The following is a 26,995-nucleotide window of genomic DNA, read 5'->3' on the forward strand; positions in this document are numbered from 1 at the left end:
TGAAGATGATGAGAGTGCAGTGGGAAGGGGATATTGCAGTGGAGGGTGGAAGGAGGCAAAAACAAACAACAGGACAGGCTGAACCAAGTCTCAAGATGTAGCTGCTGCTTCAGAGGAGTGCCTCAGTCAGACGGTGTCTGTGAACGCACCACCACATCAAAGACTGTGAAGGTGGAGAGGTGCAACCTGAGAAGCCCTCCCTCTCCACTTCTGCTTAAGATGACAAATTAGTTTATATTCATCAAGGAGCGAATAAACACCCTGAGGTCAGTAAACTGCAAAGTCACACCAGTTCCACCTGGCACGAACATGTTGTTCTCACTTATTTTATGACTGTTTTCAAACTTGTCTTTGCCCAGCATGGGAATTAACCGATTCTTCCACATGTTTAGTTGAACTGTGCCTGCATAAAGCAGCTGTGCTGTTTGTAAATGCGCTCCAGTCCCAGCTGAAGTGTCAGTGCTGAAGCGAGCCATCATGTCTCTTGACGTGATGTTGTTATCCAGGATCAGATGTTGTCCACGGCTCAGCAGATGCTGCAAGATAGCCGCACCAAGATCGAGCTGATCCGACTGCAGATCATCAAAGTCACCCAGGTTGGCAGCAGTACCGGTGGTGATGGAGGTGGACACCATGACCGCTCCACTTGTGGAGGTCAGTCCTGGGGCAAGTGCATGTCAAGAGCCGGCAGAGGGTAACACAATGACAGCCTGGATATCAGTATCAAATTCAATGGTTGCTGTGACATTTCCGTGTGTAAATAACTGTGGGGGAGGCATGAAAACTAGTTGTTATGGTATTCATATTCTGGCTGTCAACATTGGAAACACATGTGTTTTAACAGCCATTTCTCCAAAATGATGAGCAAAAGCATGCTTTACTTAACCAGGAACTAGAAAACATAATAGATAACAACATATTCAAATGATACAATTGTAGTTTTTGTCTTGATAGACATGCCTTTTAACCTTCAGAGCTTTAATCTGTCATTGAACCGTAACAAATGTGATAGAGGATGAAGCTGGGGAGAAAATTACTCATAATTATTGATAAGCAGTCCTGTCACGCCCCACAGGCACTATGTGTCATGGTTTGCTTTTATGTGGCAGGGTAAAAAATTACATTTCCTCTTAAAAAAAGTAAATGCTTGGTGTCACAGGTCATTATATTACTAGACGATCAAAATGATTAAATATGCTACGTGAATAAAAAAAAAACATAAAAGCCATTTAATATATTTCACTCAGATTTGTCACATTAATGCAGATATGTAGGTTGTAATTAATTATTTAGTTCCGTTAAAGCCACTGGCAGATGCCATGCCTTTCATTCCTTTGCAGAAATTTAAAACAATTTGTTAAATAAAAGCAGTAAAATGTGTTTTTTTTCTATAACTTAGAGATTAATCTACATAATATTTTCTTCTGTTGAAAAAGTTTTTGAACAACAGTATAATATACTGTTGCATGACATAAGTGATTATACTTCTTGTGCTTTCATGGAAACCACAATTTATTTGAACTGTCCGTCTGTTATCCCCGTGAAGGTTCACATTTCAGTTCAGAAAGTGAAACCATTTCCTCAGCCTTCTTTTAAGCAGTGATTAAATGGGGCATTTGATCCCAAACTACCAATGTGTGGCATTTGATAACTGAGGCGACACTTGCAAAATGATTCCTGCCAAATGAGGTATGAGACAAGCAACTCAATATGTCAGCATCTTGGCTTCTATTTCCTCTCTCTGACCCTTGACCTACTTTCTGCTCATCGATTCCTCATCATGTTGTGATCTGCTGGAAAATTACCTCTTTACCACTGCAGGCAGTTTAATTGACTGTGTATCAGAGGGCTGGTTAAATGTGGAAAGGGAAATGTCAAACCATTAGTCTACTGTTTACCTGGGAAAAGTAAAGAATATTCCATCAAAACAGGTGGAAAATAAAAAATGTTCTCGCCCACAGAATGTTCTCGCTCCATTAGCAGCACTACTTTGCATACAGTACAGTACTATACCTTTTATACAAGCATCCAGACTGAAGTAAAACACGTTACAAGCTTATGGTAACAAATAACATTTACTTGACTAAATGAGGATTGTAAATGAGTCAATATATCCAAAACTAAAGCTGCAAGATGAAAAATTGCATTCTTTCAGACCAGAATATCTCACTGCTTTTTATCAAGTACCTGTCTACATATACTAACATTATTGTTTTGTTTTTGTTCTCTTTGGCTCTTGGGAGCTTTTAGAAATTGCATTAAAGTGTCAACTAAATGCCAGACAGATACAAATCTAATGGTAAGACTGTTGCCTGGGGCATGACAGCATTTCAAAGGAAAAAGCTCATTTCAGCTCCACAAATATTGATTGCAAAGACGAAAGGAGTTACATTGAGGAGCATATACGTAGTTCGAATTGAATTCCTCCGTGCTTAAGTTCCTGCTCTTTCCCTTTCCCATTTCCTCCCAGAGATGTCTCCAGTAAGTGTCAGCCCCGTGGATGCTCGTTTAGCAGAGCTGCAGCAATACGTGCAGCGAGAAACAGATGCATTAGTGCTGGCCAAAGACGTGGTGAAGCAACTGGAGGGGATCTCCGAGCTGGACCAGAAGGCTCTGGCTGAGGTGAGACCCCCTCTCACTTTTATCTGCAGGTGGTTTTACTTCACAGGAAACACAATTCTTGTTTTAAGGTTTCAAAAGTGGGGAATTTAATTTTAGATCACATAGAGATTCCTGGAAAGCAGTGATAAGAAGTAATATGTTTCAAAATGAACCTTTTAATGAAGAGTTGTATACAATAAATGTTCACTGTATTTGTCTGCCAGGCTCAGTCCCGGGTCCAGGAGTCCTCTCAGAAATTGGAACTTCTGCAGCTGTCCCTTGAGAAATGGCTGAAGGAAAAACAGCGGGTATCTCTGGAGAAGCCTGCTGAAGGACTGGACTCTTCAGGAGGACGACTGTCACCCCCAACCCCCCGTCCTGGGTGCCCCCTCTCCACTTCACCGTCCATCTTCTCCATCAGACCTGCGTCTTTAACTGGTATCAACCAAGAAGTGCTTTCTCTGAACTCTGGTAGCTGAGATATCAGTTTTATCAGTAGAGACGTTTTCTGTCTCTTTTTTGAGACTTGAATAAATGAAAACAGCAGGATGCTGATATTTGAAATTCATAAAGATTAACTTATTAAAAATAATGTCCCCATTAATAAGCCTTTTTTTTTTTTTTTTTTTTTACCAGTTTTTAGGTTTGGGATAGTTATGCTTTATAACCTGGGTCAGTATTTTTCTGATAATTTCCCAGGAATCTCTGTAGAAATAGCTGAGAAGCATGTTTTTAATCATGCTAATTAAGAGGAAAGTTAGACATATCCATAAAGAGCTGCTGCTTCATTTAAACCCAGAAAAGCTCTTTATTCATTAATTATAGAAAATTCTTCACATTAATAGTTTGGCTGTCTGCAAATGCCACATTTTAGCACATTTAGCCATCTACACTCAACTGAAATTAATTAACCGGGAGTGTCCCAGTTTAATGCCGTCTTCTGAGTTATTCCCAGGAGATGTCAGAGAGGAAACTGGTGGAAAATTATTATCCACCCATAAAACACTGACAATCTCTTCACACCATCACTTGTTATTGCAAATTAGGGAAATAGTTCACCTTTAAATGAAACTCAAGCAAGCTGATAATTAATATTTTTTCTTGTTTTTGATCTAATATGCAGCCCCTCTCAGTAATGTCATGGAAGCCCTGTGTTCCAACAAGATCTACCGTACACTGACCTCTTACAGTGGATAATCAGGACATCTAATCTGTTGGATGTGGACAGTCAATTTTTAAGCTGGTCTCTCTGAAAAAATAAAAAAAGCCTTTTGATGATGTAACAGGGGTATGAATGCTGGCATGGCTCTGTTGGTGGTGAATAACAAGAGAGAAGTTAGAGCTTGAAAAACACTTGAAGTGATTTTTTTTTGTCGCGCTCCGTAGCCATTACCGCCAACATAAAAACTGAAGAAGCTCAGCACGGGTCTCCAGAGAGCACTGATTCAAATCTTGGGTCCAAAAGATTTATTCATGCTGACAAGTATGACTTTGAAATGCTGAATTAATTTTGGTCAACTGTTTTAATTTAGTCTGGTTTATAAGTTGCTAAAAAAAACCATGCCTGTGTGCTGTTGTGCAGGTTTTAGTAAAAACAGCTTATTAAAATAGAATTTCATGACGTCTTCTCGTTCACTGAGAGTTTTTTTCTGGTCTTTTTTCAGGGAAACTTGAAGTCAGGCTTCTTGGATGTGAGGATTTAATGGAACCTTTGACAGACTTGAAGCAGGAAACCCTCATGATTACAACTGATGATGGTTCGCCAGTTCCTTGCAAGACCGACGGATCTCCTGGTGAGAGGACATCCTGCATTTCTAAAGCATTTCATTTTTCAGTGTAGTTTTATATCTCACTGGAAATGTAGCATTTCGTCTGAAGTGTATGAAGCAAAAGGGACAGGGTGACAGTACAGCCCCCTGTGGTGCGTCTGTGCTTCAGTCAGGTTGTCCTTAAATCCAGACAATTGTGGAAGTATTTACTTTTGTTTTCTGGATCTTCTTACAAAGCAGTTAAGGCTCAATTGTGTAAATGCCCTGCGGAAATCAAATTACTTGAGAAATGTTCTGAGGTCCTGGAACAAGACAGGATGTCTTCATCGGCACAGGAGTCTTCTCCCGGCTCAGGTTTAGGTACACAAACTGAATAGTGAATGAGTGGAATGTCTTCAGAGGTACAAGTGGTGCAAGTCAAGACTGCAGAATTGTGACAAGAATGATGTGTGACCAGGTAGGATGTGAGGTCTGTCTGGTCGGAGGGAGAGAAAGTGGTTCTTACTTACAAATTGCCTGTTTTCTGAAATTGCTTATATTGAGATTGATTTACAAATTATGTAATATCTGCATAAAGGTTAATCTGTCATTTTCAATGTGATTTGTGTATTTTATTACATTACATCCTCTCCTTTGAGAGCTCATTTGAAACACGGCTTGGCATTTACTTGATATTTTCCCCAAACTCATCAGGGGAGCTGAATAATAAACAAGCATGGCCTCATTATAAGCTTTGAAAGAAAAACAATTGTTTACCGTTGACTTTTTCTGTATGGCTCGGTGGGAAAACAGCTTTAATTTAAACTATAAAAACTACAAGTCTGGGCCTCACTGGGGTGATGCACACTGAATTCTCACATCTTGGCATAATATCGTTGGCGTGTCTAGGTTCATTTATGTTAATCATGATTGTGTAACTGTGGACCTGACAGAAGAGGTCAGTGCGGTGCTGCGGCTGGATGGCAGAGTTGTTGGCCGGACAAGCTGGGTGGCCATGGGCAGGCTGAGCTGGGATCAGATGTTCTGCATCCAGCTGGAGCGGGTGAGTCCACTTACAGACACGTAGCAAGACACCAGCACGTCCTGCAGCCGCATCTCCACTTTCAGTTGACATATTAACTTAATATTATTAAGCAAATGTCATTTACATGAGGAAAAAAAGTGTCTGCATTTAAATACTTTTAGGATATCGTCAAATGGACCCAGACAAAATAGTTCCAAATTGCTGAAGTAAAATCTAAGCATTTTTCTTTTTTATTTTTTTTATTTTTTTTATTTATTTATTAACATACAGTGCAAACAATGACAAAAGACTACATCAGTATGTGTGTGTGTGCGTGCTGTGTGTGAGTGTAAATAAGATGATCATCTTAAAATCTAAGCATTTGGAAAAAAGAGTGCACGTACACAATGCATTCACACGTTATAAAGAAGCAGGAACAAAGTCTACTGCAAAAATGCAGTTTAGGTTTGGGTTATAAAACAATATGTAAAAACAATATTTGAGAGCATTATTGAATCCATTATGAGGAAATTGAATAAATATGACATGACAGGAAAGAGCAGACCGATAAAACTCATGGACCAGGCGAAGGGATCGTTCTTCAGTGGGGCGAGAGGTAACCCCCCCGAAGGAGCTGCAAAGCTCCACAGTAAAAATGGGGACCACTTTATGCTGAATGCTAAATAAAGACAGGTTTTGTGGGAGACTAGCCATAAAAAGCTGTTACATAAAATAACAAAAAAAAGGAAAGCATGTCAGGAGTGTGCTGAAGGACATCTGCAAGGCTTTTCAAACAGTGGAAGGAAGTGTTTATGAACCTAAGATCCCTTTTAGACCTAGAATTAACATCCATCCTGAGTGATGTGATCACAAGTGGACTGGTTCTAACCCCTCGCTCACACGTACACAGTGGAGGCATCCTGAGGAAGCATGGTTGTCCATTCATCGTGAATAGGAGGACGTCAAGCTCTACCAAACTGAATTATGAGTCTTGTGTGTAGTTAACACTTCGGTGTGAGTGTCTGCCAATTCAAATAGGAAATTTGATTAGATGTTTTTGCTATGGCGACGGTATGCCAGAAAGCTTGCAGTTGAGCATTGCGGCAGTGCTGCTGCGTGAGTCCCCAGCAATCACACCTGTTCACACCTGGGGGTAACATGTGTCTCCACATGAGAGTGGACCGATAGCTTGTGGTCGGATCTGCTTTGCAAAGACCAGAGGTGGCAAGTAACGAAGTACAAATACTTCGTTACCTTACTTAAGTAGAAATTTTGGTTATTTATACTTCACTGGAGTAATTATTTTTCAGACGACCTTTTACTTTTACTCCTTACATTTTCACGCAATTATCTGTACTTTTTACTCCTTACATTTTAAAAACAGCCTCGTTACTCTATTTCATTTCGGCCTTTAAAAAAAAACTATCCAGTTAAATTGCTCCATCCGGATAGAGCGAATTTGGTTGTGGTTGTTTCAGATGTTCTTGTCCAGTTTTGTTCTTACATCCGTTCCCTCAGATTCCTGCAACTAAACTTGGATGTACATTCCAATAAAGGTTAGGATAAATGATAACATGCCTCTGAAGTTTGACTTTTTGCACCATTACCATACTTATAGGCAACTAGTCATCATATCTCCTGCTCTCTGAAACACATGTTAATGCTCAATAGTACACATATATGGTTCTTTAATATATTTGCATTATACTAAGATGCACTCATGTTCAATGGCTTTTGTCCTTAATTGCTTTTTTCCCCCTTACATTACTTTTACTTTTATACTTTACGTAGTTTTGAAACCAGTACTTTTATACTTTTACTTGAGTGAAAAACTTGCGTTGATACTTCAACTTCTACTGGAGTATTTTTAAACTCTACTATCTATACTTCTACCTGAGTAATGAATGTGAATACTTTTGACACCTCTGGCAAAGACCAGATGCATTGTTGTTGTTTGTTTGTGTCTTTTTAAACTGGCAGGAGGCAACAATGCAGTAATCTGAATCCAGTTATCTAGAAATGAGGCATTCCTGGACCCTCCATTCACCTGAGTCCATGCTATTGTGCCGATGTGTTATTGTTGGTTGCTATGGCTTCCACTTGTGGCGCAAATGTCCCTCCACTGACACATAAGATGTTAGTTTTGTAGGTTGTCCTTCGATGTGGTCCTCGGTGCATAAAGAATCTCAATGTAGCATCTTGTAACTTGTAAACGCACATACAGCCCAGGTGGATAGTCATTTGTCATTGGCTCACTCAGAACGGATGTTCATACCAGGTCTCAGCAGGTCCAGTGAGTCAAACTGAGCATTCCTCGTCATCCCTATTTTGAAACATGGTGGTGGCAGTTTCATGCTGTGGGGATGTTGTTGTTTTTTCTTGGACATTGGATATATTGATAGATGGAGCTAAATACGTGAAAACTCATGAGGAAAACCATTTTTTTTTAGATTTGACACTGGGATGGAGGCTCACATTTCAAACTGACGATGGCTCTAACCATAATTCTAAAGCAACGCTTGAGTGTTTTAAGAGGCAATATTATAATATTTTGAAATGACAAGGTCAAAGCCCAGACGTCAGTCTGATTGGAAGTGCATGCTGTGGATTAAAGATTAAAATAGACCAGCAAAACCCATCCAGCTGGAAGGACCTGGAGCGGTTTCATCTGCAAGAATGGGCAAAAATCCCAGTGTCTAGATGTGCCAAACCTCCCGACACCTCCAGCTGTAAATGGTCTAAAGAGGGCTCTACAAAGCAAATTTTTTTTTTTATTATTCTTTTTGGTCTGTTTAAACCCTGTTGTGATCCCTGAAGGGGAAAAACTGATATGAGAATAATAATTGTTTCATAGTTGTTTTGCACATTCAAAGTGCTAGAAATAATGTGTTTATCACATGGCTGTACGGCACTCTGGTCAACCATCAAAACTCCACAAACCCCCTCCAAATTAGGAGCAGTTGTAGTCTAAAATGACTAGTAAAACTATAAAACAACAAATAGAGAGAGGAGTAAAACGTGATGTAATAAACTGTATAAAACCTGAAGCAAAAGCTACCAGAACAGATGGGTTTTCAATAATCGTTTTAACAGTTTTGGGGCCACAACCTCTGTTTCAGTCTAGACTTTGGAAAATCTTATAGCAGCTGGTTTGTTGACCTCAGCTGGAGTGTGGGGGGTGCATGAGCTCTGATAAATAAGTGAGGGTTGTACCACTGAGCAATGACACCTTGAACTGGACCCTGCCCTGGAGTAATGTGCTCACATCGTTCCCTCCTTTTCAGAGCGACATTCTCCAATTTGTCAGTGATGCAGCAAATATTTATTAATTTGAATGTACCGCGTGTTACAATAATCCAGGGCACAGGTAGTAAAGGCATGAATAACCCTCTCAAATCAGGTCAATAGCACCGCTGTACCCACCTAAAAGGTTAAACCGATCAGTTTCTGTTTTATTCTTGTGCAAATTAAGCAATTTTAAATCCATCGATACAAAGAAAACATCTTAGTACGAGCAGTTTAATCTATATAGGTGAATACTTTATAGAGGATATTTTAATATAATAGATGTTGATATATTTAGATCATCATTATATAATTTAAAAAAATCGTCTCTAAAGCAGAAGAAGACGCTTGAATTAACTTGCTGGAATATTTGAGTTTAATTTTGCTGCTCAACTTCATTTTTTGACAGATTTCTTCTTTAAAATGGAAGCCCGTTCACATGACAACGGTACAGTCAACAATCAGAGGGTTGTATCGGGTGCTCACATGTCTAAAACATTTTTCTCCAATAAAGATTAAAAGTGCATGCTGGGACTTGCTTCCCTCAGTCTCGCTCTCTTTGGGCTCTTATCTGCAGCATTTAGCAGAGTTCACGTTGGTTTTCTCAGTCCATGTTTGAGCATGTGCTGAAGTGCATTTCATCTAATAGACAACAAATACTGCACCAGGAACTGCAGTTTTTTCAGTCAAGTGAGCTAAAGATAAAGTCTCTCATTCAAAAAATTTCCAATATCTGAAAAGCAATGACTCAATTTCCCCACCCTTTCCTCCATCATGAGTTCTTCATGTGTGCTCTAATACACGCCGCCCACATTCAAACAGGACATCCTGTTTATTTTATTTTCTCTTGATGATCCTGTTTAAAACTAACCACATGACATGAGAGCCGGTTGAGAGAGGATGTCTTTGTTGGATCATGAATGTACTGAACCCTGCTTCTGTGCGTCTGGTGCAGACACAAACAGCATCAGTAGCCGTAGCAACCCTGACACACATAATGCAGCATCCGCAGAGCCATGAGGAGTCTGCAAGGTCAAACAGTATGAAGGCAGGCACACATGAAGAGCTGCATTTGAAAACGACGGTTTGCTGAAGGAAAAAAGGGAAATAAATATGCGTACAAAATAGAATCATAAATAACTTTAAATATATTTGTGCTAGAAAATATTAAATGTAATTGATTAGTTGCCACGCAGCAGATGCACGAGTTCAACAAAATTCCACCTTTATCTTTTTGCACTTAGCTACATCATCTGCTTTCTGTGTCATGTTTCACAATATTAGATTAGATTAGATTAGATTATCCTTTATTTCTCCCTCGATGGGGAAACTCACTTTGTAATATAGTTCAAAATCTATCATTTTGAATGCAGTATCTTCTTTGTGGTGTTTTTACTTCACTTCACATGAAAAATGTCTTTTAGTGGACATTAGGTGGAGCTGTTCATCTGTTGAACCTACTCGTTTATTTGTTGCAGCTTCACTGCTCCACTTGCATCTTCCTCCCTCCCAGCAGAGGAGCCGAGGACATGGCCACATATCAGACTGACATGTCCTCAGTTCAGTCCTCATTTTTACCGCGTCATCTGGACATTATTTTATATACATCATATATATTACATATATCAGCTGAGGATTTGTGGGTTTTGTATATTTCATTTAGAAATATATAAGCGGGTGGGCCTTACGTGAGATTAATTTGTTACACCCCATTTAGATGTGCTGAAGTCCTCTGCAAAGGAAACCTGTGGTGTCCTCTTCAAACGTCCTCCCACAAGCCTCCTTTATTTGCTTCTACGTCCTTGATGTGCATTTTAAGAATACATTTCCAAGTCATAAGAATGAGAAAAGAGGAGCCAAGGAGGTAAAAAGCAGAGAAATTAGTCGAGATTGTATACAACGGTTTATTATAGTTGTAGTTTCATGTGTAACCAGCAGGTGTCACGCTTACACTTGTAGACTTCAGAAAATGTCCTGAAGGTGCTTAAAAGTGGCACAAAGTCCCTGCAAACATAGATTTACATATTTTCAAAAAATAAAACCTAAATGTTTACACATTTCATTTGAATTTTAGGTTTAGGAACCCACAGCACAAGACAGCCCTGTATTGGTGACAGACAAAACTCTTCACATGTCCAGATGAAAACAGGAACCACCTTAAAGCACATTTAATGTACCTTTTGAGTAACAAGGAGCCAAACCTCAAGTTCATTGCCGTGTCTTTATGGATTGTATCGTATTGTTGTCAGCTAATGATTGTGTCTGACTCCCGACAGTCTCGAGAGCTGGAGGTGTGCGTTTTCTGGCGGGATCAGAGGACGATGTGTGCAGTGAAGTTCCTGCGGCTGGAGGAGATGATGGACAGCTCGAATGACAACCAGGGTTTCAGTCTGGAGCCACAGGGCCTCCTCTTCACCAAGGTACAGCCAAAACACTCCCAGATACCTCGACACGCTTCTGCCAAGAAAATAAGTTATTTCAAAAAGAATAAGGAAAAACATATATAGAAGTAATAAACAACTACAAGAAATAACAATGTGTACAAAAAATTCAGTTCTAGTACTTTAAAAGAACGACTATGTTTTTAATGGTCTTGTCTTTAAATCTCACAAAATCTCTTACCTAGTTAGACCTTGTGCAGTTTTTTCTTCTAATGTGGGCTCTCATTAAGAAATGAAATATTATGATATAGACAACAAAATGTGTGATGTCCACGTGTACGCCAGGTTTAAGTTGGTTGAGTTGTTCATTTCTTCAGCTTCAGTTCATCAACACTGTGGTTGAGCGGCAGCCCAGACTGCGGCGTCAGCGATGCATCTTCACCAAAGAGAGAGGTACGTTTTCTTCTGTCCTGTCAGTACAAAAACACCTCACTGCCTCCGCCCTGAGCTGTGATTTGTTCCTGGACTTTTTCTTCCCACAGGGAAGAACTTTCTCAGAGCAGCGCAGATGAACATGAACTTTGCTACGTGGGGTCATCTAATGATGAACATCCTCCCTCGGTACACCTCTTTCACCACCCTCAGTTCAAATCGCTCCACAACCCCCGACCTGGGCGTCAGCAGCTCCACACATCCGGCTGAAAAAGAGCCTCAAACCACCCCGTCACTGCCAAGGTCAGCCCAAGTATCATCACTTAAATATAATGGAGTTCAAACTTCCAGCAAAAATGTCACCGTCTTTTTTCCAAGTATCAAAATAAGACATTACTGTTTCAACACCATCACTTTGCAATGTCCTTTTGACAGTAAGTGTGATTTAGCTGCATGGTTTGTTTGTTGTTTTGCTATAACAAAGAGATATGCCCTGAGATAAAACCTGAACTCAGGATTTATGTTATTTTGGAGACTCATCTATGAGCATTAAAACCATAAATAATAATGGCAGTAGTAGTTCTCAGGATGGAGGGTGATGAAAAGGAGAAAAATATGGTCATTTAACAACAGTCTACCTGTATGTTTTGCCATGGAGAACTTACTGAGAGGATATATGTATGTGTGATCATTCCTTCGATCAGGTTCTGATACACAAAATTAATCTGGAGGCACTTTAGATATTTTTTTTACTTTTCAAAGTCATTTTTAGGATGGTTTTAGATCTGTAAACTATGTAAAGGACCTAGATCTTCTGTGTGTTTCTGTAGAGAAGCTCCAGTAATCAGACTGAGCATCTCTGAGGACTCGCCGCCTCCCGTTAGCCTTGACCAGGAAGAAAACACTTCTGACATCATCCCGGCAACCCAAAAAACATCATGTGTGCCTGCTCTGCCAGAAAAACTGGTAAATGATATCCTTCTGTTCAGTGTTATTTACAGTATATTTAAATAAGTGACTTTAACTCACTTGTACTGATACAACATAAACGCCTTCCTACCTCTGAAGCCGGATTCAAATATGCGTTTTCATGACACACTGATGTATTAACAAACCTAAGAGGAAAAACCAGTAACTGGAAATACACGGTGAAGGTTTCAGTCTCTTTTCATTTCATAGTTTACATTTTTTGGGGAAGTTGAGAGATAAAAAGGATTCAGCAGACAGTTTTGGCCGGTTGCACCTTTGCCAGAGTAACAGAAGGTTGCCGTTTAACTATCAGCTAAGAAAAATAAAGGTCAACATGTCTTAAAAAGTCAAGTGACCTCTTAATGTTCAGCTCCTGCAGTTGAAGTTTAACTTGATCTAAAGTCCTAAAAAATATCACAACCACCACTGGAAACCCCATTTCTTCCATGTCTGCTTAAACCTGATACATTAAAGTTTTAATAAGAGTTAAATCCAAAGAAATGAACCTTGAATTAAATCAGTTAAAGAATTCAAATTGTTAATAAAAACTTAATCAGTTAATCAGTCTACCTCTCCTCGCGATCGTGGAGTTAGCTTCTAGTTTTCGGATGAGCTTCTGATTTCCAGCTTCTCATTGGGCAGTGGCCGTTTTGCAAAGTGGTGAAAGGGAAGCTGCAAATCTGCGTTGTCTATGCGGTTTCCTGCAGATTTGTTACAGACGAGCTGAACCTGTGCTTTGTGTGATGATGCAGTTCTGTTGTGCCGCTGCCCTGCATGTTTTAGATGTTTCCCAGCTCTAAAACTCCTGAGTCAAATAAATCGATCACTTTCAGCTCAGTCAACAGGGTCTGCACCAGCGTGGTAATGACCAGTTCATTTTAATCAGGTGTGCTAAAGCGGGGAAAACATCTGAAACATGCAGCGCAGCGGCCCAGGAGGACTGGTACTGAGAAACACTGATTTAAATGAAGCATAGTTACAGAAATAAACAGGAATTAACGTAATGTTCTTCATCGTGTCTCTATTTTCAGTTATCCATAAACACGACAGAAGGAAGTGAAGATCAGCCTGTATCTGCTCTAAAGTACACACACACACACATTCATACACATTAAAGGGTGCCAAGGATGTTTTTTTTACATTTTGACTATATATTGATGTCTGTCTTGCAAGGATGCAGATGGACGATTTCGAATACATTTCGGTTCTGGGACGTGGACATTTTGGAAAGGTAACAGACCGATGTCTTTCCTTTAGAGCTCATCAAAAGTCAATCTTCTTTTCTCAGTAGTTCTGTTGTCTCTGCTTTTGTGTGTGTGTAGGTGCTTCTGGCAGAGTTCAAGAAGACGGGGAAACTGTATGCCATCAAAGCCTTGAAGAAGAGGGACATCGTCACTCGTGATGAAGTGGAGAGGTGGGTCAGAGGACCAGGGAAGCTGTAACACTTTTATGTACAAAAGCAACAAATATCAAAACGAATACTTGCTCAATAGAAAAGGTTTGAGCTGAAAAGTGTTTGTTTGAGCTTCCAGGGTTTAAAAAGCTTCAGAGCAGTTTGTGTTGATTCGAGGTGTTATCCTGCAGCCTCATGAGTGAGAAGAGGATATTTGAGATGATCAACGCCTCCAGACATCCATTCCTGGTTAACCTCCACGGCTGCTTCCAGACCAGCGACCACGTCTGCTTCGTCATGGAGTATTTACCAGGCGGAGACCTCATGATCCACATCCACAACGACGTCTTCACCGAGGCCCAGACCAGGTGCGTTCAGGGTGTTCTCTCTTCGTTTAAAGACTGGTAGCAGATGGTGTGTTTGTGTCGTTTAACTGTCTGCTGAGTTTTATACAGTTTTACTGTCTATACTCGACAGGTTTTATTCAGCGTGTGTCCTGCTGGGATTGGAGTTCCTGCACCTGAATAAAATCATCTATCGGTACGTTGAGCTGATCAGAGTGACGTTATGTTGCCTCAGATCAGAGGTGTCTTCAGTATTCACATTCATTACTCAGGTAGAAGTATAGATACTAAAGTTTAAAAATACTCCTGTAGAAGTTGAAGTATCAACTCAAGTTTTTTACTCAAGTAAAAGTATAAAAGTACTGGTTTCAAAACTACTTAAAGTATAAAAGTAAAAGTAATGTAAGGGGGAAAAAAGCCATTAAGGACAAAAGCCATTGAAAATGAATGCATCTTAGTATAATGCAAATATATTAAAGAACCATATATGTGTACTATTGAGCATTAACGTGTGTTTCAGAGAGCAGGAGATATGATGACTAGTTGCCTATAAGTATTGTAATGGTGCAAAAAGTCAAACTTCAGAGGCATGTTATCATTTATCCTAACCTTTATTGGAATGTACATCCAAGTTTAGTTGCAGGAATATGAGGGCAACGGATGTAAGAACAAAACTGGACAAGAACATCTGAAACAACCACAACCAAATTCACTCTATCCGGATGGAGCAATTTAACTGAATAGTTTTTTTTTAAAGGCCGAAATGAAATAGAGTAACGAGGCTGTTTTTAAAATGTAAGGAGTAAAAAGTACAGATAATTGCAGGAAAATGTAAGGAGTAAAAGTAAAAAGTCGTCTGAAAAATAATTACTCCAGTGAAGTATAGATAACCAAAACTTTGTTTTTGTACAAAAATATGTACTTTGTTACTTGACACCTCTGCCTCAGACGTACACCAGGATTCAGTGGGTGTAAACTGTGTTTTCTATAGAGATCTGAAGCTGGACAACCTGTTGATGGATGCAGATGGATACGTGAAAATCACAGACTTTGGACTTTGTAAAGAAGGTGAAACAGTGATGCATTACCTGACAAGCAGACACAGCATACTGGATATATTATTGCATCAAAATGATTTATATTTCATGTTGTTAATATTTATGACACAGTGTCACTTTTTTGCGCCATTACTAAAGTCAGAAATGCTCAAAGGTTTTGTCTTAACAGTGTATTGATAGACATTTGTTGCAGGGATGGGTCATGGAGATCGCACCTCAACTTTCTGTGGGACTCCGGAGTTTCTCGCTCCTGAGGTCCTGACGGATGACAACTACACCCGAGCGGTGGACTGGTGGGGGATGGGCGTCCTCATCTATGAGATGCTCGTCGGAGAGGTTGTTAAAACATCTTCAGTTCATCCACAGACAGATGCAGTGCTCCCCTGCGACTAATCTTCTGGTTATCTTCAAAGCTTTGAATGACACAATCTTCAATAATAACTGTTTCATGGGCTCAAATTACAGCCTTTACAGAGTTTGAAGCTTTTAATTTAAAGTTTACTTTGCACTGACTCCAGAGTTTGTAGTTGGAAACACTTTAAAATAAATGTGCCTGAGAAACTTAAGTTCTTGCATAGCTGTGGGTAAAACTCAGGGCTCGACAGTTTGATCCTGTCTTTATACATCGAAGCGGGGGCTGCAAGTTGATCACAAATCACATTTTCCAATCAGGGTGCAGCCGGTGGTTTCTGTAACTCTGTATCAGGTCTTAAAAGAGAAGTTGATTTTGGTGTTTTTATGACAGTATTTCAGAATCTTGAGAGGCTAAAGACGTTTTAGGAACCACAAACTGTACTGCAGTACTAGTGTGTACTTATGACAAAATGTAGTGGAGCTGATGGCAGAAAAACAAAAGCACCCAATGCCTTTCGATTGGCCACGTTGATCTGGGATTGTTTGAGGTATAAACACAGGATCAATACTCATGTCACACTGACAAATGTTTTTATGCTTTTTTTTTTTGTTAGTGCCTTTGTGTAACTATACATATGTTGTAGATTCATTTCACAGGTTGATGAAGCTTGATTTTTAACACTATAAACTCCAGATTTATTAGTGAAAATTAAATTCAGAACCTCAAAAGTTAAATCTTATCCAGGGACAAGAGGCTTTGTGTGTCTGTTGGAGAAGTGTTTTTGGTATCCGTGATGTCCAAGAGAGTTATGACACATCCTATTAATATGACTTAACATTTTTATACTTATTGGCTATTAACTGTAATCCTGCAGAGATAAAGGAGTACTTCAGGTAGCTATCACTAAACAACTGACTCACACATCGTGTTTAATGTAAGTCTTGCTTTGACTCCTCTTCCCTCGAGTCTCTCCCTTGTCTCCTCCACTTGCATATTAATTCGAGTGGAGTCCAACGTCAAGCGATCAATCGAGGAACAGAATAGAGGATTTATTCAGTGTATATTAAGCTCTTACATCTGTGAAGTTCAATACCTAAATTGTCCTTTTTTTTGTTGTTTTGAAGTTGGCCCAAAACCAAGTTGGAACACTTTTGCTATAAAATGAAACTCCACCAGATGAAGTTGAGTTGAAGGCAACGAGCCAACTGTCCTTTGATAGAACAGTTTGATTTGTGATGAAATCCACTCTGGTAATTTAAAAGATCAAAGCATTTTTGTTTCATTCTTGTTTTTTGAGTACTGAGTCACTCTAGACTAACTTGAGCCCATACTTTTTATCTGTAAATGGCTCAGTTGTTCTTTCAAATGTCAGTTGACAACCATTTCTTCTTCTATAGTCTCCATTCCCTGGTGAAGATGAGGAGGAGGTGTTTGACAGCATCGTCAATGACGACGTGCAGTATCCAGCGTCTCTTCCTCCTGATGCCGTCATCATCATTCAAAAGGTAGCTTTTCTCTTTAAATATCCTACCCATGCTGAATACACATGACATTTGCTAATGTGTTGAACTTTACATCACTTTTATTTGGCAAATAAATGTAGTTCAGATTTTAAACTTCAGGTTATCCTAAAATGAATAATATTGTGCCTAACTGAGCTAATCTAATACATACCTAGGAAGGCACACTTGTCTGTATAAAGACTCACAAGTCATCTTTAGATCGGGGAAGCAGGATTGAGGATGAAAAAAGTAGGATTTCACCAGCATTTGACATCCCCAGAAGAACATCAGCTTCTATCACAATGCAACTGAAGGACCTTGTAAGTGCCAGCAGACTAGTGAAGTGCAACTATGAAACTGTTCAACTGAGACGAAGGGATTTGATCACATGTGACTAACAAGAATACAAGCAGTTCTAGTTCCAGATGAAGGACAATGAGTGCTCAGCCTCCTCTTCCCTCTGATAGCCGTTTCTACCAAGAAATTCAATTTTATGTATATAGCGTCTATTACAATACAAGTTGTCTCTAGACGATTTCCAGAGACCCAGAACTACAAGAACAATGGAATGCAATTATCCTCATCAGATACTTTGTAATAACTGTGGATTGAGCTGAAGAAAGGAAAGGAGAGAAGGAGGGGTGATGGCACCGCTGAGTGGATCATAGCATAGCTCTATAGCAGCATATCTAGCATGTTTAAGACAGGCTGCTCTAGTCTTGTCCTATAGCTGCAGCTATGATTACTGTATACAGAGAATTACTTGGACATCCTGCTAATAACACATTACAGTAATCTAGAAGTTACAAACGTGTGAGTTAGTTTCTCAGCATCACTCCAGCAGAGGATCCTAATCTTTGTGATATTACGGAGATGGAAAAATGTGATTAATATGCTGATTAAACGACAAATCCTGATTAAAAAATAAAACCAAGGTGTCGTACAGTAGTACTGGAGGCCATCGCAACGCCATCACTTCCTGAGGGGTTTGGAACCAAAAACCGTTGCTGCGGTTTTATGGGAATTTAGAAGCAAAACGTTTGTGAACATCCAGGTTTTAATGTCCTCATTGAAGCCTGTAGCCTGAAGTTTGGCTTTTCTTTTTCATCGGGCTTCATCGAGACATGATCCATATTTCACTCGGACTAATGAAGAACAAGCAGGAATGAGATTTAAGGTGGAATCAGAAACACAGCCTTTAGCTGATGGGTCCACAAAGAATCATGAAACTGAGGAAAAACTCAAGATGCAGCATCTTCAAATCAAACACAATTCAGACTTGAGAAGAAAGAGAAGTCACGCGAGGCTGCAGGCGGTGTATCGTGCATGTGTGATGGCACGCTGTTATCTGGGAAAGGCGGGAGACGTGAGCTCAACGTGCTGGCCTACAACACCGGTCAGACGCTCCGAGTGCACCTGAGGTGCTGGAAAAAACCCAGCAGAAAGTGTGATTAATTCAGAGGCGGAAAGGACAGCAGATAATTTCCCTCGGTCCAGTAATATAACGGGAGGCCCAGGTCAACAAACCTCTCGTGTTTGCAGCTGCTGAAGAAGAACCCAGAGAAAAGGCTCGGAGCTGGAGAGAGAGATGCAAACGAGGTCAAAGGAGAGAAATTCTACGAGGTAAACTAGTATATTTCATTACCAATTCTGAATAAATGTTTTGACCAAATCTCTTACCTTCTTTGAAGACATTTGAACTTCATTTTGGATTCATTTTGATTTGTATTGTTAGACCACAGCATAATGTAGACACTGGGTCTTCAGAGCTGTGACCTTTATGACTGAATATGGGTATTGTGATGGCTCAGGTTTCTGGGTTAACAAGTATGGGCAGCTGCAAATCACACTAAAAGTGTTTAACTTTGTTGAACTTGCCAGAGCATCGACTGGGAAGCCCTGCTGGCCAAGAAAATGAAGCCGCCATTCCTGCCATCGGTCAAACAATCCACGGATGTCAGCAACTTTGACAGCGACTTCACGCAGCTGCAGCCCGTCCTCTCGCCCCCCTGCAAACCCTTCAAGCTCTCAGCGGAGCAGCAGCAAGCATTTGTGGACTTTGACTTCTGCGCTTTGCATGGGTGAAAGAAGAGCCGACGTTTGTGCAGCTGCTTCACGTAACGACCAACGACCCCGTAAGCAGGTTGAACACATCAGTGTTTTCTTTGGTAGACATTCCTGACATTCACATTTGGCTTCAGTGGACTGATATTACGAGTCATAAAAAAACGAGTCAATACGGTCTGCCCTTTTAAACCCTAACTTTGGACAATAGCAAAACATTTTATTGCTATTGATTGTTGCATCTTTTGACCGTTTTTATAGATCCACTGATCCATGAAAAAAAGTGCTTTCCAAACACTTAGCGATTTACGGTCACGTGAAGGAAGAAATGACACCTTCTGTCAGTTTTATTGTAATATGAATCAGGATATAATTAAAAAAGTCGATGAGCACGACTTCAGATGAACAACTCATGACATATCACACTGTTATTATTACATAATGACAAATACAGAAACTGAAGTACGGCCCGTGATTCAGTAGCTTGTAGAACCACCTCCAAAAGTAATAACTTGGAGTAAATGTTTTCTGTAGGTCGTCATCAGTCATTTTGGTCCATTTTTCTTTGCAATGTTCCTTCAGTTCATTGATGTTTGCAGACATTTGTTCATGCACGTCTTAAGCTCCCACCCATTTCAGTCAGAGGTCTGGACTTTGACTGGACCATTGCAGCACAATGTTGTTCTTGTTGTTTTTTCTTCTCTTTTTCAGTCATTCTGTTGTACATTTGATGGAGTATTTGCATGGCCCAGTTTCAGCTGAGCTTTATATGCCAGACAGCCTCACATCTGCTCTGGTATGCAGAAGGGTTCATGGTCCAGTCAGGGAGTGCAGAGTGTCCAGGTGCTGCAGCTGCAAAACAAGACCAAATCCTCACCTACTTCCCAACAGAAGGCCGGTGCTGGGATGTTTGTATAAATATGCTGTGTTTGGATTTCACCCAAACCTGGAGATGTGCATTATGTCCAGATATCTCCACTTTGGTCTCGTCTATCAAAAGAACATTGCTCCAGAAGTCTTGTGTTTTGTTCAGATGTAACTTTGCAAACCTAAACCTGGAAGCTTTGTCCTTTCAAGCAAGCCAGAGTTGTTCAGTCTTTTATATAGCTGTGCTGTCATGGACTTTAACATTTAACTGACTGAGACTGTTAGCTCTGAAATTTAGCTCCTGGTTGTTTTTTTTCCAACAATTTCTCTGAGCATTGCACCGTTTGACTTTGAGGTGAACTTGCTGGGATGTCCAGACCTTGAGAGATTGGCAGTTGTTTTGAATGTTTTACACTGATGAACAATCTCTCTCGCTGAAGAAAGATGGACATCAAATGGTTTGGAAAAGGCCTCATAACTCTGCCAGATTGATAGGCAGCAAAAACAGCCTCTAAGATCATTGCTGATGACTTTCTTCCTCGGCATTGTGTTAATATTCACCTGATTGCTTCAAACCAGTAAACACCGTAAACTTGGTGGTCAACTTAGTCAAGTGGATTTGATAGGATACCATCAAAAACAGTAAGGATATATATTTTTCACTTATTGCTTCTGTATTTTGGCCGTTTCTGTTTATAAATAATGACAGTGTAATATTTAATGTGTTGTTGTTCAACTGAGGTTGTGTTTACCGTATTTAAGACCTGGTAAGGACCACTTTTTCATGTCGCTGTAAGCTCAGGGCGGTGGAGGTCAACTTTAAGATGTTCGATGCTCTGATGCCGACTCAGTCAATCCGTGTAAATCTGTCGATGATCCGGTTTCCCACCTTCATTTTGTCAGTACCTCCAAATGAACAAACTCCTTCAACATGTTTGCAGCTCAGTCATCAAACCAGACAAAACTGTCAATGACATAACCCTGACTGTACTTACTGTCATCCAATCGAAGCCCAAAGGTTGATTAGATAACTAGCTGACCGTGTTTTTCACTGAGCAGAGACAGCGATTGTTGCTCCTCTCTGCGTCGGGTAAATCTTTGATCTGACTGTATACACGTCCGTGTTCACCTTCTGCTGTTATTACAATATTTGTCCAGATAAAAAGCTTAAAACTAAACAAATTTGACCGAGGTGGCGAAGGGATGCTTGAAGAGCAACTTTATCAGATCTTCAGTACACATCTCTTAAGTTAAACAAGTATTAATACGATCTTAATCCCAGTTGCAGCACCCTTTAACGAACATTGTTAGGAGAGACTCTGGGTACATTTCCTGATACTTTAAAGCTATGAATATTCGTCAGATCTCGGTCAGCCTGTAACTCTTAAACATTATTAGCTTTGCCAGATTTGAATTTAACACTGAGGTGCTGTCTTTAAGGGATCTTTCCTCAGCATTTCTTCTTCTTCTGTCATCTTTTCCTTCCATCCTACCTTGTTATTTCCACCTTCGCCTGTTGCATATCCTTGTTGACCGCATACAGAAATCTTCTCTTTGGTTTTCCACTTTTTCTCCTGGCAAAAGGAAAAAAACCTGGGAAAGAGAATCTTAATATCTTCCTCTCCTCCACCTCCAGCTCTGCTTTCTCACTCTTTCTCTCTCTGTGTGAATTACAACCCAAGGTAAGGAACGACTACAATAGAAACAAAACAACTTGGGTGGGTTACGTCCAGCTTTACATCCAGTTACATCATAATCCTTTAAATAAACAAGTTCAACCTGAAGACTTCAGTTTCAGTAATAACCAGTCAAAGCCTCCTGACTGCTGAAGACAGATTCAGCTTGCTTCGTGGCCTTTGCGTCTTATATTTATTTACAATAGTATTCCTTTAGAGGGACGCATCGTGCTGCCGTTTCTACGCCTCACTGTGACAGACTCAGCTCACTGCCTTGACAAACGAAACAAGCTAACCCTCCGTCTGGTCTCTTTTTTAAAAAGATGTTCAATCCAACATCTCATGTATTCGTCAAATCATTCCCACGTAGCTCAGATATGCAGCTCTGACATATCAGTTTCCTCCGGAGTGACAGTTTCCTGTTACAATTATAGAAGTGCATGGCACCCGTGGTGAACTTGTGCACTAGAAATGCTGTATTTGCTAGCATTCTGCAGTAAGCCATAGATAGCCACAATAGTGATAAAATGTCTGTATTTTTAATTTATCAAATTATATGCTGTAATACTGAGCTTTAATGATGTCGGTGGAATAAAAGAAAAAAATGAGGGGAGCAGCAGGAGCAATTATTGATGATACCTAAGCAGGTTTGTTGAATTCCACAATGATAGAATTTAAAAATAAATAAATAGATTTAAAAAAAAAAGAAACCCCTCCAGGTTCAAGCCCATAATCTCAGACTCGCAGCTGACTTTAAAAGCAGCAGCACTTGATGAGATCTGGGGCAAAAACCGGGAACTAACAAATCTATACAGATCTTTAAAGAGTAACTTAACACTCAGTCCTTTTTTCTTTTGATTAAGCAAATATTTTCCTAAATTATTTGATATTGTCACAGCCTTTGTAAATGTATAAATGTTCTTCCAGGATGACGACATGAATGTATATATTTTACAGAAAAATAAAAATGTTTGTGCAGACAGGTAGAACAACTGGTTGATGTGGGTCACTCCAGATAAGTCTTATCAAATAGGCTTTTCGAGTTGGAGTAGAGTACGCTACATAGTCCATCTTTCCTGGACTTTAGATACCTACCGGGGCTTTGTCTCATGGAAAAAGAGACTTTGGGGAGCCACCCACCTACAAGAAACCTCAGTTTATGTGGCATTTTACCTGCACGTCATGTCATAACAGAGCAAACGGCTTTTGCCTCAATGATGTTTCAGGTTTCTTTAGCATTAACTGGCCATGACTAATTCATTAAGAGATAATATACATGAAATGGGTTCAAGCCCAAAGCAAATTTGATCTCTACACCTCCACAGATTGGAGGATTCTGCATTAAATACCTGCATCTCTGTGGCTGTTTTCTGAGATGTTTTAGTTCAGGATCAGTAAACCTCAGCTGCACGCACTCACATTAGAGCTTCGATTTAAAAGAATAAACAAATACAAACAACTTCAAAAAATATTGATCAGTTGATGTTAAGAAAAAGCTGATGCAAATAGATTCATATAGAAATAATTTAAAGCCACTTTATGTAGCAATACTGTTTCTGGCCACATGGGGCGTTTATGGTAGATCTGCTTCATGGACAAAAGAGCCAACGAAGCCTAATTCATACTTCTCCACCAGCGATGGCATTAGATGCTGTGCGTACGCTACGAGCTTCGCTGCTACACGGAAGCTTAAATTAGCCTTAATAATACTGTGCTAATGAGTGGAGATGGTCCGGCATGTTGCTGCTTGCGCTGGGGGCTGACACATGAACTTTCTTGTGATAAGCGGCCCCCTCATGCTCAGAAGTGGTATTGCTGCATGTAGTCGTTTTTAATTGGCATGTTCAGTTTACACTCTCCAAATATTCGTAGGCTACTGTTGCTTTAGTCTTGTAACTCAATGGTGGTATCTGAGTACCCTCGCACTAATAGGACTTGCCAAAGTTTGATTCATACTGAGGTTTTCCCGCTAGGAAGTGAAAGTGAAAATTGTGCCTGAGTACACATGAAGAAGCAGTCAATAATGTCTGCTTTGTGCATTTCAGATTTATATGTAAAACAACTTCCAGACTGATTCAGTCATTAGTCGTGGGGTTGGTGTTCCCATCGCTGTTTTTTGAATAAGCTCAATTCTCGTAACTCTCCGTATCTCATCATTTGGGAGTGGGTTTTGTGCAAATCTAGCGGCAAGGGAAAACGCAACTATCGGTGAGACTTTCATGTGACTTCATAGCAGTCAAATCATTTCTGAGAATGAATAAACTTTCGTCAAGTCTCAGTTGTGATTTTGATCCACTCCTCCTCGGTGTTGTTGTTCCGGTTTGTTTGGGAGGCTACGTTTCCATTAAGTGGGTCATTAATATTCTCCACGACACTGTGGCTGTTTTTCACTTCTTGACCACGGTGCTGGGTACCGTTCATAGTTTCTCTACATACGGCTTGATGTTTTCCTCCAGAATCTCGGTGCGTGATGATCACCTCCAAGGATCAACACCATCCCAATGGGTTCACATAAGTTAGGTCTTCAAGGCAGGCCTTTGAAGAATAAACAGCATCTCCAAGACAGGCTGAAAATATCATTTAGCCTTTGCAAAAGCTTTGTCAGAGAAAAAAGGTACTGTTGATCATTTCTCTGATAACACAGTGAATGAATGGTTCCAAAAAGATGGTAATCCAGAAAGTATAGCCAAAGTAGTTAAGAAGTATTTGAGAGAAATTCATGCCTTATTGGTGTTAAGTTCCTCTTTAAAAACAAAAAAAAAAACCCAGGACTCCTGCTCTAAAGCTTAAAGTGAACACAAGTTATTCCAACAGGGACGAATCCCGCTGACGTGCTCTTGAGCTCTGCCTGCTTCCTGTAACACTGCAAGAGGACAGCCGGTTAGCTTCGCCGTCGTAGCACTTTATGCTGCTGATCATTACATGTTATATGTGCGTCGGTACCGTGTTCATGTATATGAAGCATCCTGTGTACCAATGTCAAGTCTGTACAGATGTTCTCTATAACACATGCAATCAAACATGTTTTAATGTACCATTGTTGTCAATAAATACAAAGAGAATAATGCAGTAGAAAAAAATCTCTGTGATTGAGTTCATGGCTCCATCTAACTGTTACAATAAATTACATCAGTACACAAGCAGGTAGAGGTTGAAGGCAGTTACGTGTTAGGACGTACAGTCACAACTACAAGATGGTGACAAGACCTGAGTTAAAAAAAGAGAGAGGCGGTGCTTCAACCACATGGAGTGGTTTCCTTCTGTGCTTTAAAAACAACCTAAAACTTCTAATTTTGTTGTTTGAATTCTAAAGTTAAACATCACTCCTCCATTTACAGTGGCTTTCCTCTTCCATCTTTGTTGTCATTTTAAAAAAGGAGGGTAAAAAGGTCAAATCCACTGAAATACAATCAGTATCTGCCGCTGTAAACTATGAATAGGCTGGGGTTCATGTGGCGCTGGTCTGAGGTCAGACAGGACTCGCCGAGTTTCTCTGATAGACCTGGTCCCACATCACCGCCCTGCAGATGCAGAAGAAGTCCCACAGGTTGCACAAAACGCCACGGTCGAACGGATTCTCCTCGTTCCCACAGTTTTTCAGGTAGGAGATCCTGTGCCGGGACATGAACTCCCAGGTGGTGCAGTTGATGGAGACCAGGTAGAGATGGCAGCACAGCAGCAGCACCACCACGACGGAGAAAACCCCCACGACCCCGAGCGCCGCCAGCAGAAACCCGTTCGCTCTGAACCACAGCGACCACGATTCCCTGGGAGACACGCCAGACCTGGAACCCACAAACCCACAGGACACGGTTACAGCATCCACATCACCAGGGTTGGTGCTCATGAAGCGGGCGTAACAAAACAAATCATTTGGATGTCTAAAGTGGCAAACAAATCAAAACTCCTGATAGACGGCATCACAATTGTTTGATGATTGATTGATTGATTTTTTTAAATGGTTTTCTATTCCTAACTTAAATAGACTGGAAAATAAATTTGCATGCCCTTTTTTTTTTACATTCCCGCTCATACTGACCCAACACACATTTGCCAATTCTGTGGAAGATGTACAAGTAAAGCTTCATTATTTATTATGTTTTTTATGAACAAAGAAAGGGGAGATGCTGTACAAATACCGGTACATAATAAATGCATCTTCGCTTCAGGAATAAAGCACAAACTCCTCCTAACTTCTCTAAAGTCTCTTTTTTTCTGGAATTGCATCAAAGTTAACAAATTGGCAAATGTACTGTCTGAATATGATTATTTTGACTGAAATAAGTCTGTGTGTGCAGACAGAAATTAAGCTGATTTTTTAAAACAGTTTTTACACCTAAAAGCATAAGAACGGTTCATTTCAGCGTAAAAGGCCTCGTGTCTGATCCTGAATGACGGTCACTCAAACCTTCACAGATCACTTGAGTAACACTTTAGTGCTTGCACAAAGTAATCGATCGATTCACTGTGGACTACACCAGTCACGGGTTACCTCATCCATCTGAGAGATAAACCTGCAGAGCAGAGTACACTGGGGCAACATGGCTCCTCTTCGTACATTACCAGAGGCCAAACTGAGGTCACAATTTTCCCCCGGGAGATAAGGGCGTTTATCTGAAAGGTCAGGGCGGACGTACAAAAAAAAGAGAGGAAAAAGTTTGGCGCAGACGTACAGAGCGATGTGAACGGCCCACAGCAGAGCCAGCAGCTGCACCGCCAGGTAGACGACGAACCAGCGGTGGTTCCTCTCTCCGACACAGTTCTCGATCCAGGGGCAGTGGTGGTCGAAGCGGCGCACGCAGCGCTTGCACGTCTGACAGTGCTTCGCTCTCATTGGCTGCTGCTCAGAGAGAGACACAGACACGCCAGGTGGTCATTTTAACTGGAAAGAAATGATCTGAATAAATAATACAACCAGGCCTGTCTTTGTCTGATACTAACAGAAGAGGCATGAAATAAATTAATCTGTATATTAAAGGTGGATATGATCAGATTAAAATGTAAAATAACCGCTTCTTTAAAGCCTTCAAGTGTGTCGTAAACGCTTTATAATTTTATAGTTTTATATTTTAAGGTTTTAGATTATTAGACAAAAGAAAATATGAAGACTTCCCATCAGATAGCACCTGATATCTTACTGGCCTGATTATTAGTGCATTAACAGAATTAAATTAATTAAATTAATATTTTGCCTCCTATTAAACTGGCATGATTTTGAACTGGATGCCGTTCCTGACACACTTCCCCCCCCGCCCAGGCTCAGGAGCGCTGCTTTTCAGTGGGCGGGGTAATAAAA

At 40.3% G+C, this 26,995-nt stretch overlaps 2 protein-coding genes across 3 annotated transcripts in view; one reads left to right on the forward strand and one right to left on the reverse strand.

The window, feature by feature from the left end:
* Positions 1-24,891, forward strand: LOC133451525 (serine/threonine-protein kinase N2-like). 2 transcript variants are annotated; one of them, XM_061730652.1, is made up of 20 exons: positions 1-266; positions 393-654; positions 2,471-2,622; positions 2,826-3,039; positions 4,266-4,394; positions 5,303-5,412; positions 10,935-11,078; positions 11,417-11,492; positions 11,582-11,774; positions 12,302-12,437; positions 13,472-13,524; positions 13,614-13,671; positions 13,763-13,854; positions 14,025-14,201; positions 14,311-14,373; positions 15,169-15,245; positions 15,429-15,571; positions 16,988-17,095; positions 18,635-18,715; positions 18,974-24,891. In XM_061730652.1, exons 2-20 carry the CDS (start codon positions 513-515, stop codon positions 19,175-19,177), a joined length of 2,352 nt encoding a protein of 783 aa, XP_061586636.1. In that variant the 5' UTR covers positions 1-266; positions 393-512; the 3' UTR covers positions 19,178-24,891. The 2 variants fall into 2 exon arrangements, with proteins under 2 accessions (XP_061586636.1, XP_061586635.1); XM_061730651.1 differs by having other exon boundaries at positions 507-654.
* The window catches only part of LOC133451526 (palmitoyltransferase ZDHHC12-B-like), a 7,568-nt gene continuing 5,291 nt past the window's right edge, over positions 24,719-26,995 (reverse strand). The window contains exons 4-5 of the mRNA XM_061730653.1: positions 26,373-26,539; positions 24,719-25,484 (exon numbers count right to left, since the gene is read on the reverse strand). Coding sequence (XP_061586637.1) covers positions 25,169-25,484; positions 26,373-26,539 — 483 coding nt within the window. The 3' untranslated portion in view covers positions 24,719-25,168. The remainder of the gene's footprint in view (positions 25,485-26,372; positions 26,540-26,995) is intronic.

The sequence above is a fragment of the Cololabis saira genome, chromosome 9, assembly GCF_033807715.1.
Source record: "Cololabis saira isolate AMF1-May2022 chromosome 9, fColSai1.1, whole genome shotgun sequence".
NCBI classification, from domain to species: Eukaryota; Metazoa; Chordata; class Actinopteri; order Beloniformes; family Belonidae; genus Cololabis; species Cololabis saira.